The sequence below is a fragment of the Oncorhynchus mykiss genome, chromosome 6 (genome assembly GCF_057628025.1).
Source record: "Oncorhynchus mykiss isolate SJ-2025 chromosome 6, ASM5762802v1, whole genome shotgun sequence".
Classification (NCBI taxonomy): domain Eukaryota; kingdom Metazoa; phylum Chordata; class Actinopteri; order Salmoniformes; family Salmonidae; genus Oncorhynchus; species Oncorhynchus mykiss.
The window spans coordinates 4,121,593-4,137,698 of NC_143027.1; the positions used below are offsets into that span (position 1 = coordinate 4,121,593).

Sequence of the window (16,106 nt, forward strand, 5' to 3'; positions counted from 1 at the left end):
GCAGAAGACCACACCGGGGTTCCTCTCCTATCAGCTAAAAACAAGAAGAAGCTGCTCCAGTCGGCACGACATCATCAACACTGGACCATTGAAGAGAGCAAAAACATGGCCTGGTCCGACGAATCCCAGTTCCTGTTGCGTCACGCCGATGGCCGAGTCAGGATTTGGCGTAAGCAGCATGAGTCCATGGACCCATCCTGCTAGGTGTTAACGGTACCGGCTGGTGACGGTGGTTCTGGGGGATGTTTTTTCCATCCGGTGACGGTGGTTCTGGGGGATGTTTTTCTGGCACCGGTAGGCCTGTAAATATAGGCATATTTGAACACAGACATACTTTTTCTAAAATGTAAATATATCCATAAAATATCCACGTGACAATGTTATACAAGGATATATCATGACATTTCAAATTATTCATTTAAATAAAAACAAACTTTTCAATATAGTTTTTAATGACCCGTGCCCCAATTTTTTAAAAACAGACCGGTACCATGAAGCTTGTTGTTTACAGTATGTTGGCCAATCAAAGTGACTTACTTCACAGTCAGAGGCGTCACGTGTAGCAGGAGTTCACTAATACAGATGAAAATAAAATCACAGAATTATAAGTGTAGGCTACTCCATTCAAGACCGCCACATGTAACGTTAGCCTAGCTAGCTTCTGTAGGCTACTCCATTCAAGACCGCCACATGTAACGTTAGCCTAGCTAGCTTCTGTAGGCTACTCCATTCAAGACCGCCACATGTAACGTTAGCCTAGCTAGCTAGCTTCTGTAGGCTACTCCATTCAAGACCGCCACATGTAACGTTAGCCTAGCTAGCTAGCTTCTGTAGGCTACTCCATTCAAGACCGCCACATGTAACGTTAGCCTAGCTAGCTAGCTTCTGTAGGCTACTCCATTCAAGACCGCCACATGTAACGTTAGCCTAGCTAGCTAGCTTCTGTAGGCTACTCCATTCAAGACCGCCACATGTAACGTTAGCCTAGCTAGCTAGCTTCTGTAGGCTACTCCATTCAAGACCGCCACATGTAACGTTAGCCTAGCTAGCTAGCTTCTGTAGGCTACTCCATTCAAGACCGCCACATGTAACGTTAGCCTAGCTAGCTTCTGTAGGCTACTCCATTCAAGACCACCACATGTAACGTTAGCCTAGCTAGCTTCTGTAGGCTACTCCATTCAAGACCACCACATGTAACGTTAGCCTAGCTAGCTTCTGTAGGCTACTCCATTCAAGACCACCACATGTAACGTTAGCCTAGCTAGCTTCTGTAGGCTACTCCATTCAAGACCGCCACATGTAACGTTAGCCTAGCTAGCTTCTGTAGGCTACTCCATTCAAGACCGCCACATGTAACGTTAGCCTAGCTAGCTTCTGTAGGCTACTCCATTCAAGACCGCCACTGTTTTGAATTGATGATACATTTTTTGGGCTGCTATAACTTACCGAATCTGGGCTGTAGTTGAATCTCTCTCCCTCCATCCGCTTGCTCCCCCCAGTCTCTCACACTGTCTCCTCACCGGTGGCAGAAATAGGGCTCAGCTCCGGTTACAAAATGTAAGTTTTAAAAATCACAACTTATTTAAAATATCCAGATATCAGAAAATGTATGATACTATTAAAATAGTAAAATGATTTATACTAGTATACACACACACACACACACACACACACACACACACACACACACTGAGAAACAGTCAGACATTTTTCAGTATAGCCACAGGACAGATACATGACCTTTTCCTTTCCCATTGGAGTTGAGTCACATGCAGATCTGGGTTAGGATGGACACACACCCTGTTACTCACACACCCTGTTAGGCCAGGGTGGGCTGGGTGGAAACGCAATGTCATCCCTGTGTTGAAACACTGCCATCACTGTGTGAAATAGGGGTGTGAATGTTTTAAAAGTTAAAACTTCTAAATGAAATTGGGATTCTTAACATTTTAAATGAAAATCCCCAACCTGAAAAACTATTTTTTTCATAACTGCACTGTGATTTATCACAAAACTACCACTAACAGGTTCCGATCATCATAAAGCGTTTTTATATATATATATATATATGTGTGTGTATATATATATGTGTGTATATATATATGTGTGTATGTGTGTATATATGTGTGTGTGTGTATTCTCAGTGTGTGTACTAGTATTAATCATTTTAGTATGTGTATATATATATATATATATATATATATATATATATATATATATATATATATATATATATATATATTTTTTTTACAAATACCTAATGCCACAATAGTGTAACTTTAGTAGGAGGATATTGATTAAAAAAATAAAATAGTTATACATTATTACCCAGAGCTGTACTGGATGAGGGGGAGAGATGCTGTTGTCGGTTGTGTAAAACCCATCATCTGACCTGGTCTCAGACGATCCTGCAGGTGAAGAAGCCGGTTGTGGACTTCCTGGGCTGGCGTTGCTTACTTACCCCGTGGTCTGCTGTTGTGAGGCCGGTTGTGGACTTCCTGGGCTGGCGTTGCTTACTTACCTGTGGTCTGCGGTTGTGACGCCTGTTGTGGACTTCCTGGGCTGGCGTTGCTTACTTACCCGTGGTCTGCTGTTGTGAGGCCAGTTGTGGACTTCCTGGGCTGGCGTTGCTTATTTACCCGTGGTCTGCTGTTGTGAGGCCGGTTGTGGACTTCCTGGGCTGGCGTTGCTTACTTACCCGTGGTCTGCTGTTGTGACGCCTGTTGTGGACTTCCTGGGCTGGCGTTGCTTACTTACCCGTGGTCTGCTGTTGTGAGGCCGGTTGTGGACTTCCTGGGCTGGCGTTGCTTACTTACCCGTGGTCTGCTTTTGTGAGGCCGGTTGTGGACTTCCTGGGCTGGCGTTGCTTACTTACCCGTGGTCTGCTGTTGTGACGCCGGTTGGACGTACTGCCAAATTCTCTCAAATTAGGTGACCTATAGTAGAGAAATTAACATTAAATTATCTGGCAACCGCTCTGGTGGAAATTCCTGCAGTCAGCATGCCAATTTGCACAACCCTTCAAAACTTGAGACATTTGTGGCGTTGTGTTGTGTGACCAAACTGCACATCTTAGAGTAGCCTTTTATTGTCCCCAGCACAAGGTGCACCTGTGTAATGATCGTGCTTCTTGATATGCCACACTTGTTAGCTGGATGGATAATCTTGGCAAAGGAGAAAAAGCTCACTGACAGGGATGTAAAACAAATGTATGCACAACATTTGAGAGAAATTATTTTTTTATGAGTATGAAACATTTCTGAGATCTTTTATTTCAACTCATGAAACATGGGACCAACACTTTACATGTTTGCGTTTTTATATTGTTGTTCAGTGAACATGGTCCCCACCGTCTTGACTGCATCAAACCGAGAGAAGCTAGCCTAGCTAACGTTAGCTAGGCTAATTGAGACTACATAACTTCGACTGTGCGTTTTTCTCCCCGTCCCGAATCCCACAGTAAATAACTCCGTTCAGATGAATAAGTAGCAGTCTTCCTGATGGCTCCTGATGGTGTTGTAGCCTGTCCTTCTCATTTAGTTCTGTCATTTTAATTCCATCTTCCATTGATTAGCCTCGATATCTCTTCATAACTTGGAACAGGGAGGCTGTAACTCTGACTGTAGTCTAGGTTGCTGGTTTGTTGACTTGCGACTGGATGACAACAACAAGCTAACACGGCACCACTCTCGTGAAAAGCAAGAGAACCAGCAGTATAAATTATATAATTTTCAATCTCCGCGGGAAGCGTGATGTTAACCATCTATCTGCATTGTGAATTCATGTGGCATTTTATGAATCTTATTGTTTTAATGGAAATTCTTGTTTTTTATGTTTAATTTTTTGGGGGACAAACTTGTCCATTTGTCACACCCATAGTGTGAAACACTGTCATTCCTGTTTGAAAGATGGCCTCTGTTCCTGTATCTGTCTCTACTCGACGCCACAATTCAGTTTCCTAGTCACTCAGTTCAGGAAGTGGAATTTGCCATTTTAAAATCAATTTATGCATTTAAAAAAAAAAAAAAGACCTCATTGGAAGAAATGAAATAATTATCATAACATGTGTTAAAAATGAAATGTATTATTATTGTTGTTGTTGTTATTTATTACAGCTGTCTCCCAAGAAGACGTGGGAGGGATTCATAGGAGGGTTCTTTGGAACCCTGGTCTTTGGATTCATAGTGAGTATTACAGTAAAACAGCATGGTAATAGTATGGAATAAAGTTCAACATGGTAATAGTATGGAATAAAGTTCAACATGGTAATAATATGGAATAAAGTTCAACATGGTAATAATATGGAATAAAGTTCAACATGGTAATAGTATGGAATAAAGTTCAACATGGTAATAGTATGGAATAAAGTTCAACATGGTAATAATATGGAATAAAGTTCAACATGGTAATAGTATGGAATAAAGTTCAACAACATGGTAATAGTATGGAATAAAGTTCAACAACATGGTAATAGTATGGAATAAAGTTCAACATGGTAATAGTATGGAATAAAGTTCAACATGGTAATAGTATGGAATAAAGTTCAACATGGTAATAATATGGAATAAAGTTCAACATGGTAATAATATGGAATAAAGTTCAACATGGTAATAGTATGGAATAAAGTTCAACATGGTAATAGTATGGAATAAAGTTCAACAACATGGTAATAGTATGGAATAAAGTTCAACAACATGGTAATAGTATGGAATAAAGTTTAACAACATGGTAATAGTATGGAATAAAGTTTAACAACATGGTAATAGTATGGAATAAAGTTTAACAGCATGGTAATAGTATGGAATAAAGTTTAACATGGTAATAGTATGGAATAAAGTTTAACAACATGGTAATAGTATGGAATAAAGTTTAACAGCATGGTAATAGTATGGAATAAAGTTTAACAGCATGGTAATAGTATGGAATAAAGTTTAACAACATGGTAATAGTATGGAATAAAGTTTAACAACATGGTAATAGTATGGAATAAAGTTCAACAACATGGTAATAGTATGGAATAAAGTTTAACATGGTAATAGTATGGAATAAAGTTTAACATGGTACTAGTATGGAATAAAGTTTAACATGGTACTAGTATGGAATAAAGTTCAACATGGTAATAGTATGGAATAAAGTTCAACAACATGGTACTAGTATGGAATAAAGTTTAACATGGTACTAGTATGGAATAAAGTTCAACATGGTAATAGTATGGAATAAAGTTTAACAACATGGTAATAGTATGGAATAAAGTTCAACAACATGGTAATAGTATGGAATAAAGTTTAACAACATGGTAATAGTATGGAATAAAGTTCAACAACATGGTAATAGTATGGAATAAAGTTCAACAACATGGTAATAGTATGGAATAAAGTTCAACAACATGGTAATAGTATGGAATAAAGTTCAACAACATGGTAATAGTATGGAATAAAGTTCAACAACATGGTAATAGTATGGAATAAAGTTTAACAACATGGTAATAGTATGGAATAAAGTTCAACAACATGGTAATAGTATGGATAAAGTTTAACAACATGGTAATAGTATGGAATAAAGTTTAACAACATGGTAATAATATGGAATAAAGTTCAACAACATGGTAATAGTATGGAATAAAGTTCAACAACATGGTAATAGTATGGAATAAAGTTCAACAACATGGTAATAGTATGGATAAAGTTTAACAACATGGTAATAGTATGGAATAAAGTTTAACAACATGGTAATAGTATGGAATAAAGTTCAACATGGTAATAGTATGGAATAAAGTTTAACAACATGGTACTAGTATGGAATAAAGTTTAACAACATGGTAATAATATGGAATAAAGTTCAACATGGTAATAGTATGGAATAAAGTTCAACAGCATGGTAATAGTATGGAATAAAGTTTAACAACATGGTAATAGTATAGAATAAAGTTTAACAACATGGTAATAATATGGAATAAAGTTCAACATGGTAATAGTATGGAATAAAGTTCAACAACATGGTAATAGTATGGAATAAAGTTTAACAACATGGTACTAGTATGGAATAAAGTTCAACATGGTAATAGTATGGAATAAAGTTTAACAGCATGGTAATAGAATGGAATAAAGTTCAACAACATGGTACTAGTATGGAATAAAGTTTAACATGGTAATAAAATGGAATAAAGTTTAACAACATGGTACTAGTATGGAATAAAGTTTAACAACATGGTAATAGTATGGAATAAAGTTTAACATGGTAATAGAATGGAATAAAGTTTAACATGGTAATAATATGGAATAAAGTTTAACAACATGGTAATAGTATGGAATAAAGTTTAACAACATGGTAATAGTATGGAATAAAGTTTAACATGGTAATAATATGGAATAAAGTTCAACAACATGGTAATAATATGGAATAAAGTTTAACATGGTAATAATATGGAATAAAGTTTAACAACATGGTAATAATATGGAATAAAGTTTAACAACATGGTAATAATATGGAATAAAGTTTAACATGGTAATAATATGGAATAAAGTTTAACAACATGGTAATAGTATGGAATAAAGTTTCTGTGCTTCTTCTCTCCTGCTAGCTGGCATACCTGCTAGCTCAGTTCCAGTACTTTGTCTGTCCCGTGGAATACAACAGTGAGACCAACCGTTTCACTGCGGAGTGTGAACCCTCTGACATTTTCGTGATGCACGAGTACACATTGCCCTTCACTGTCCAGAGCATCCTCAGATGGGTAAGGGGACCTTTACAGTTGTACATTTCATTTCCCCCCCCCCCCCCCCCCCCCCAGAAATCCTGTCCGAATAATTCCTGTTTGGGGGAACATCTTATTCTGTGCTGGTCCCAGAAGTCCTCTAACTGGGCAAAGCAGTGGCATTTGGAAATGTTTTGGGGGATTTTGCCAACAGGGCCAAAGGTTATCTGGTCATAGAAGGTCAGCACCTCTAGGCTGAGTGCTTCATTCTACCCCAGCAGTCCTGGGCTCACCTGCTCTGACAAGTAGTGTGCCTTTCCTGTTGGTCCTGGATGGCTTAGACACGAGGCAAACTTTTGTGTTCTTAAGCTGAGTTTTACACAGGCAGTCCAATTCTGGGCAAAAAAAAAGAGCTTATCTGATTGGTCAAAATTGATAATTCTGATTGATCAGAATTAGGATGCCTTTATTACTGGTCTGGTGAGAACAGAAGTCTGAGAGACCTGCTGTTGTGTGTACTAGACATGATCGATGCTTAATTGTATTTTACTACATGTTGCTCAAACATTTACTTACTAGCTGGTTACAACTAAATAGTAGTGCTTGTTTCAATGAATCCAAGGGAAATGCTAAAGTGTCTGTCTGTCTGTGTCTGTCTGTCTGTGTCTGTCTGTCTGTGTCTGTCTGTCTGTCTGTCTGTCTGTCTGTCTGTCTGTCTGTGTGCCTCTGTCTGTCTGTCTGTCTGTCTCTACAGAAAACGGTGACCATCTACCCGTACCAGATCCACAGCGTGGCGCTCTCCACCTTCGGCTCTCTCATTGGTCCTTTTGGAGGATTCTTCGCCAGCGGATTCAAACGAGCGTTCAAGATTAAAGTGAGAACAGAGACATTAACACACACACACACACACACACACACACACACACACACACACACACACACTCAAAGGCCTACGCTTGGCTATGCTTGTTTAATTAACTAAATATTTGTGTAGGATTATTTCCATGGATACCTTAAAGACATAATGATGATTTGATTGTAAGTAGTCTTGGGCGGTATCCAGATTGTCGTACTGTTCTTCTGCCATCCCGGGGTTTACGGTATTTCCAGCATAGTACACTAGGGGGCACTAAATACACACACAATAAAAAAAAAAACCTTTTTTTGAGTTCTCATGAACGCTTTTTTAGCTAAATGCTAACGAAGCGAAAACGAACCAACTAATTGCAGACAGGCAAATCCAGCTCATAAAGTTATACAAGTATAGCAAGTAAACATTTTCGGTGAGTGTGGAAATTTACAAGTTGAAAGTGAAATAAGAAAAATTGTGCAAATGAACAAAGTTGTTTATGCTTTTCTGAAGGAAGAGCAGCATGTGTACACGGAGCAGAGGGGAGAAGAGAGGAGGGAAAACTAACACTAGTAGGAAGCACGGGGACAAAATGGCAGCCGTGTAGAACTCATCCAGAGCTCTTTGTCTTCTCCAACACGGCAGAAAGCTAACACCCCTTCTCCTGATTTTGAATTCAGCCCACTTACCATAGCTAACTAACAAGTAAACCAAATTCACAGCCGGAGAGTATAGCACATCTTAGACAGTTCTTAAGACGTCTGATGGTTAACATTTAGTAGTGAATAGCTAACTAACAAGTAAACCAAATTCACAGCCGGAGAGTATAGCACATCTTAGACAGTTCTTAAGATGTCTGATGGTTAACATTTAGTAGTGGATAGCTAACTAACAAGTAAACCCAATTCACAGCCGGAGAGTATAGCACATCTTAGACAGTTCTTAAGATGTCTGATGGTTAACATTTAGTAGTGGATAGCTAACTAACAAGTAAACCCAATTCACAGCCGGAGAGTATAGCACATCTTAGACAGTTCTTAAGATGTCTGATGGTAAACATTTAGTAGTGAGTAGCATACAAGTGTAACTTAATCACCTGATTGCGCCACACGAGACTCGACGCTTTGGGACTCCCGTTATGCTCGTTGCGATGAACACGCGACTGGCTGCTGTTCTGGGAACCTACGGTGAAGCTTCATAATGTAAAGTTATTGTAACAGGCGACATGAAGGATACCAACCTACTTTGATCTCCTAATGTAGTTGTACGAGTTGACTGCAAGGTATTCACTTCATATTCAACGGTATTGAAAAACCATCTCGTGGGTATTTCCAAATAGCCTGGTATACGTTATACTGCTCAACCCTAGTAGTAACTTCTCTCTCCTGTCAGGACCTTCTCTGTTGTAACCTCTCTCTCTCTCCTGTCAGGACCTTCTCTGTAGTAACCTCTCCCTCTCCTGTCAGGACCTTCTCTGTAGTAACCTCTCTCTCTCCTGTCAGGACCTTCTCTGTAGTAACCTCTCTCTCTCCTGTCAGGACCTTCTCTGTAGTAACCTCTCTCTCTCCTGTCAGGACCTTCTCTGTAGTAACTTCTCTCTCTCCTGTCAGGACCTTCTCTGTAGTAACCTCTCCCTCTCCTGTCAGGACCTTCTCTGTAGTAATCTCTCCCTCTCCTGTCAGGACCTTCTCTGTAGTAACCTCTCCCTCGCCTGTCAGGACCTTCTCTGTAGTAACCTCTCCCTCTCCTGTCAGGACCTTCTCTGTAGTAACCTCTCCCTCTCCTGTCAGGACCTTCTCTGTAGTAACCTCTCCCTCGCCTGTCAGGACCTTCTCTGTAGTAACCTCTCCCTCTCCTGTCAGGACCTTCTCTGTAGTAACTTCTCCCTCTCCTGTCAGGACCTTCTCTGTAGTAACCTCTCCCTCTCCTGTCAGGACCTTCTCTGTAGTAACCTCTCCCTCTCCTGTCAGGACCTTCTCTGTAGTAATTTCTCTTTCTCCTGTCAGGACCTTCTCTGTAGTAACCTCTCTATCTCCTGTCAGGACCTTCTCTGTAGTAACCTCTCTCTCCTGTCAGGACCTTCTCTGTAGTAACCTCTCCCTCTCCTGTCAGGACCTTCTCTGTAGTAACCTCTCCCTCGCCTGTCAGGACCTTCTCTGTAGTAACCTCTCCCTCTCCTGTCAGGACCTTCTCTGTAGTAACCTCTCTCTCTCCTGTCAGGACTTTCTCTGTAGTAACCTCTCCCTCTCCTGTCAGGACCTTCTCTGTAGTAACTTCTATCTCTCCTGTCAGGACCTTCTCTGTAGTAACTTCTCTCTCTCCTGTCAGGACCTTCTCTGTAGTAATTTCTCTCTCTCCTGTCAGGACCTTCTCTGTAGTAACCTCTCTCTCTCCTGTCAGGACCTTCTCTGTAGTAACCTCTCTCTCTCTCTCCTGTCAGGACTTTGCAGACACCATCCCTGGTCACGGGGGCATCATGGATCGCTTCGACTGTCAGTATCTGATGGCTACATTCACTCACGTTTACATAGCCAGCTTCATCAGGTAAGGGTCGTCACTTTAACCTAGCCAGCTTCATCAGGTAAGGGTTGTCACTTTAACCTAGCCAGGTTCATCAGGTAAGGGTTGTCACATTAACGTAGCCAGCTTCATCAGGTAAGGGTCTTCACATTAACGTAGCCAGCTTCATCAGGTAAGGGTCGTCACTTTAACCTAGCCAGCTTCATCAGGTAAGGGTCGTCACATTAACATAGCCAGACAAATACCCATAATGCACTACTTGGGGACTAGGGAGTAATTGACATAGTTTATTAGCCAGTTTACGTCAGCTTTTATCAGGCATGGATGATCTTTAAGGTGATCAATAGGCAGCAACTGTTAATTTAAAGGGGCAATTAGGTGGTACTGGAACTGTTTTGGTGAAAAGCTGAGGGACTGTAACCATTCGCCAATTCATAGTCAGATTTATGGATGTAAGGACTGACCATCCAAGACATCAATATTATAGGTTTTTTTTAACAAAAAATCCATATCGCATTAAATAGCCTGAATTGATGTGACAACGATAAAGAGAACATATAATTGTTACATATCCCTTTAAACTACTGCTATTAGTGTGATGGTTGTAGCCATCAAGTGTCTCATTAACAATCACCCATATTAGCAAACTTGTATTTCATTTCAAACTTCACATTTCTCTAGTACAGGCTACTTATCATAATGAAAGATATCAATAAAATGCCTGCAATGAGTGGTCGGTGTTGATGAGTGGTCGGTCGGTCAGTGTCGATGAGTGGTCGGTCGGTCAGTGTCGATGAGTGGTCGGTCGGTCAGTGTCGATGAGTGGTCGGTGTCGATGAGTGGTCGTGTCGATGAGTGGTCGGTCGGTGTCGATGAGTGGTCGGTCGGTGTCGATGAGTGGTCGGTCGGTGTCGATGAGTGGTCGGTCGGTGTCGATGAGTGGTCGGTCGGTGTCGATGAGTGGTCGGTGTCGATGAGTGGTCGGTCGGTGTCGATGAGTGGTCGGTCGGTGACGATGAGTGGTCGGTCGGTGACGATGAGTGGTCGGTCGGTGTCGATGAGTGGTCGGTCGGTGACGATGAGTGGTCGGTCGGTGACGATGAGTGGTCGGTCGGTGACGATGAGTGGTCGGTCGGTGACGATGAGTGGTCGGTCGGTGACGATGAGTGGTCGGTCGGTGACGATGAGTGGTCGGTCGGTGACGATGAGTGGTCGGTCGGTGACGATAAGGTGTCTGTGGTCGGTGTCGATGAGTGGTCGGTGTCGATGAGTGGTCGGTGTCGATGAGTGGTCGGTGTCGATGAGTGGTCGGTGTCGATGAGTGGTCGGTCGGTGACGATGAGTGGTCGGTCGGTGACGATGAGTGGTCGGTGACGATAAGGTGTCTGTGGTCGGTGTCGATGAGTGGTCTGTGTCGATGAGTGGTCTGTGTCGATGAGTGGTCGGTGTCGATAAGGTGTCTGTGGTCGGTGTGGTTGGTGTCGATCATTTTGGTTTATCGTCCCAGCTCTAGTTTTAACCATGTTTTGAGGCTATACTGTGTTTGTTTACTAACATTGGAGTAAAACAAGCTTATATATGGGATATCAAGAGGCATGTAATGGCTATATGTCATCAATTTCAAACTGTCACAGCAGTTTGTGTCTAACTGACGGCCAGACGGAGAGAGATGGTGGCCAGTTGGATAGATGGTCACCTCCAAGCTGTTTAGATCAGGGGTTGGTGTCAGACGGCCAGATGGAGAGAGATGGTGGCCAGTTGGATAGATGGTCACCTCCAAGCTGTTTAGATCAGGGGTTGGTGTCTAACTGACAGCCAGATCACCTCCAAGCCGTTTAGATCAGGGGTTAGTGTCTAACTGACAGCCAGTCATAAAAATAGGATTGTGAAAGACCTTCTGTCTCTATACAAGATGGTGTGTTGGTGACTGGAGTTTTGGCTGTGGTGTGTTTATCTGTTCCAGAGGTCCCAACTCCAGTAAGATGTTAACAATAATGACTTGTGGTTTAATGACAGGTTAATGGTAGTTATGTGTTATGGCTGACCCTGTCCTGTGGTTTGATAGGAGATTTGGGGTCGTGATCTCTGACCCTGTCCTGTGGTTTGATAGGAGATTTGGGGTCGTGATCTCTGACCCTGTCCTGTGGTTTGATAGGAGATTTGGGGTCGTGATCTCTGACCCTGTCCTGTGGTTTGATAAGCAGCTGTTTATATTAAATGTAATGTTAATTTTATGTTAAGGTTTTTATATTATAATATGTTAATGTGATGTTATGTCTGTGTTCCAGAGGTCCCAACCCCAGCAAGGTGTTACAGCAGCTGTTGGTCCTGCAGCCAGAGCAGCAGCTCAGTATCTTCAACGCCATGAGAGACCGCCTGAGAGACAGGGGAATACTGCCCCCTGCTGCCACGGAGGCGATGTAGAACACACACGCAAGAGGGGGAGAGTGTGTGTGTGTGTGTGTGTGAGAGAGAGGTAGAGTTTGGCTGTGTGTGTGTGTGTGTGTGTGTCTGTCTGTCTGAGAGAGTGTCTTTGGCTGCTTGTGTGTGGCCTGCACCTTCTTCCAGACACTCATCCCTCATCTGCCCAGCGTCTGTTTTTATTATTTTCTTGTTTCTAACCAGTCATTACTGTGAACTAAGATGTTGCTCCCAGCATCAAGGAGTTACCAATAACAGCAGCCACAACAACCCGTTCAGACTGTCATAGCTACCACTGGGACCTGCATGAGTACCTAACTACACAAACAAACTGCGTCAACCGACCGTTATGCTACCAAGCTAGCAGCAGCGTCAACCGACCGTTATGCTACCAAGCTAGCAGCAGCATCAACCGACTGTTATGCTACCAAGCTAGCTAGCAGCAGCATCAACCGACCGTTATGCTACCAAGCTAGCTAGCAGCAGCATCAACCGACCGTTATGCTACCAAGCTAGCTAGCAGCAGCATCAACCAACCGTTATGCTACCAAGCAAACTACCAGCAGCAGCCGCAACCGACCGTTATGCTACCAAGCTAGCTAGCAACAGCATCAACCAACTGTTATGCTACCAAGCTAGCTAGCAACAGCATCAACCGACTGTTATGCTACCAAGCTTGCTAGCAACAGCATCAACCGACTGTTATGCTACCAAGCTAGCGAGCAACAGCATCAACCGACCGTTATGCTACCAAGCTAGCTAGCAACAGCATCAACCAACCGTTATGCTACCAAGCTAGCTAGCAGCAGCATCAACCGACCGTTATGCTACCAAGCAAACTACCAGCAGCAGCCGCAACCGACCGTTATGCTACCAAGCTAGCTAGCAATAGCATCAACCGACTGTTATGCTACCAAGCTAGCTAGCAACAGCATCAACCGACCGTTATGCTACCAAGCTAGCTAGCAACAGCATCAACCGACCGTTATGCTACCAAGCTAGCTAGCAACAGCATCAACCGAGTGTTATGCTACTAAGCTAGCGAGCAACAGCATCAACCGACCGTTATGCTACCAAGCTAGCTAGCAACAGCATCAACCGACCGTTATGCTACCAAGCTAGCTAGCTAAAGACTAAAGGCTGCATTGCTCTGAACAGAATGTCTTCCTAAACGAAATGGATCCTAACTAAGCACACAGATAGGGGACAGTGGGTGGGTGACTGACTGACTTGACGGTTTCTCTACGGATGTACGGAGAACATTGCACTGATTGAAGGAAGAAACGCGGTAAAGCTTTTACAATACAAGGCTATCAACATATCCTGGGTTAGTGTCTTGGTGTTGGAAGTGGTTTTAAAGCAACAGCAGGGTTGTTGTATTCACTAGACACCAAACGGAGGGGAAAACGGACTGAAAACAGGGACCTGACCTGAATTTGTCCAACAAGAAAAGCCTGTTTTTTTTTAACGTTCTGTTGCCCTTAGTGCTACGGTGTGAAATACGACCCAGAGGACAACAAAAAAGAAAAATTGTTTTTGTATGTCAGCTGCTCCAACATGTTTTCAAGATACTAAATACACTTGACTTAGGCTTTGGGCGTTTAGTATGATCTGTCTATCTGAGATAATGGTGTTCACTAAACTTAATATAGAACTTCTTAATCTTTTTAAATGATACAAATTGAAAACATGAAGCATGTTTCTAAGTTCTATTGTTCATTACTGCTGAAAACCATTGTTCCTCCCCCCCCCTCTCTATGAACTTGTTTTAGGTTCTAGATATACCTATTGTAGGTATTGGCAATTTAACCTCAACCTTGAGATAGATGGAGCTTGTGTGTAACCTTGGCCGTAAACAAACAAACACAGTAACTATAGCAACCAGCACACTGTTCTTATTTCCAATGTATTACTGTACATAGAATATAACATATATATTTAGCTGAACAAAGACCTAATATAAAATCTGTGACTTGTCAAAATATACTAATATGGTAGCCCTATTATAAACACAACAATTACATGGGATGTAAATAATAATTTGATAATATACCTATATATACATACATTGAGTGTACAAAACATTAAGAACACCTTCACTAATATTGAGTTGGGTACCCCCCTTTTGCCTTCAGAACAGCCTCAATTCGTCCGGGCGTGGACTCCACAAGGTGTTGAAAGCGTTCCACAGGGATGCTGGCCCCAATGCTTCTCACAGTTGGGTCAAGTTGGCTTGTGGTCCGTTGGGTGGTGGACCGTTCTTGATGAACACAGGAAACTGTTGAGCGCGAGAGAGAACCAGCAGCGTTGCAGTTCTTGACACAAAACAAAACGTCGCGCCTGGCACCTGCTACCATAACCCCGTTCAAAGGCACTTTGTATGTGTGTGTCGCCCCCCCATTCACCCTCTGAATGGCACACATACACAATCCATGTCTCAAGGCTTAAAAATCCTTCTTTAACCTGTCTCCTCTCCTTTCATCTACACTGATTGAAGTGGATTTAACATCAATAAAGGGATCATATCTTTCACCTGGATCCACCTGGTCAGTCTGTGTCATGGAAAGAGCAGGTGTTCTTAATGTTTTGTACACTCGGTGTATATACACATAAGTTGAACTGGTGTCTGCTGCTGTGGGGAACGTGTGGGGGGGGGGGGGGTAACTTAAACATTTACTTGAGATTGTGAGGAAATAATGTTGTGCTTCCTTCCTGTCTAGCCTGTTTTAACCAATGAGTTTAGTTCCACTGTATTTTGTCATCCGGTGTCCATTCCAACTCACTTGAGCTGAGCCACTCCCCACTCCCCAATATTCTACTTCTTCTTACTAGACTCAATGTTTTGTCAAACTGTGTAAAGAAGAATGATATTTTTTTAGAAGTCTACTTATTTGTTTGAATTGCTCTTAAAAAATGATTTAATTATAAGGTAATAAATATGCAAGTGGTAACATTTGATGTTAGGATTACAGTGTGAGACTAAGTACAGTAGGGGTGTGTGTGTGTGTGTGTATATATAATACATATAAAATATATTATATTCCGAAGAATAGTTGTATCTTTCAGCAATATTTTATCTTTAATATGCAAGAGTTGAATCTATGAAAAATAATATGGATGGGATTTCTGTGTTGGGCTGGTATTCAATCAAACACACAGTACAGGAAAAAAAACTGCACTGTGGAGAAGAAAAAAAAACATTACTACTGTGCAAAACTTGAAAAACACTATTTTAAGTGTATGTGATTCATAGACCATGTTTACTGGGTGAAGAAGGAATCAACAAAATAAAACTCACTTTGATTTGAATGAGTTCATGAAAGACTGCTGTTTTTTTTTTTTTATATTGGAAAACCTTTTCCAGATTTTTTAAATTTATTTTCTTCCTCGTCTGGTCTTTGATTGAATCGGACCCATCTGTTCTGATTAACAGAGAGAGAGAGAGAGAGAGAGAGAGAGAGAGATCCTTCCTGAAACGTTTACCAAAGCACGGTCCACATTTCAGAACCACTGTCCACTTAACTCCCCTAATGAATGATACAGTAGTCACTCCTAGCCTGGATAAACCAGACTGAGAGCTGGTGAACGCAGCGTTCCAATCTGGGTTCACCAGGCTCAGCA

General features: G+C 41.8%; 1 protein-coding gene across 1 annotated transcript in view; it reads left to right on the forward strand.

Annotated features, from left to right (window-relative positions):
* Positions 1 to 15,802, forward strand: part of LOC110525165 (phosphatidate cytidylyltransferase 1) — a 74,913-nt gene extending 59,111 nt beyond the window's left edge. Inside the window, exons 9-13 of the mRNA XM_036979228.2 lie at positions 4,116 to 4,184; positions 6,581 to 6,733; positions 7,449 to 7,568; positions 9,985 to 10,088; positions 12,353 to 15,802. Of these exons, the coding sequence (XP_036835123.1) occupies positions 4,116 to 4,184; positions 6,581 to 6,733; positions 7,449 to 7,568; positions 9,985 to 10,088; positions 12,353 to 12,488 (582 nt within the window). The 3' untranslated portion in view covers positions 12,489 to 15,802. The remainder of the gene's footprint in view (positions 1 to 4,115; positions 4,185 to 6,580; positions 6,734 to 7,448; positions 7,569 to 9,984; positions 10,089 to 12,352) is intronic.
* The last annotated feature ends 304 nt before the right edge of the window (positions 15,803 to 16,106 follow it).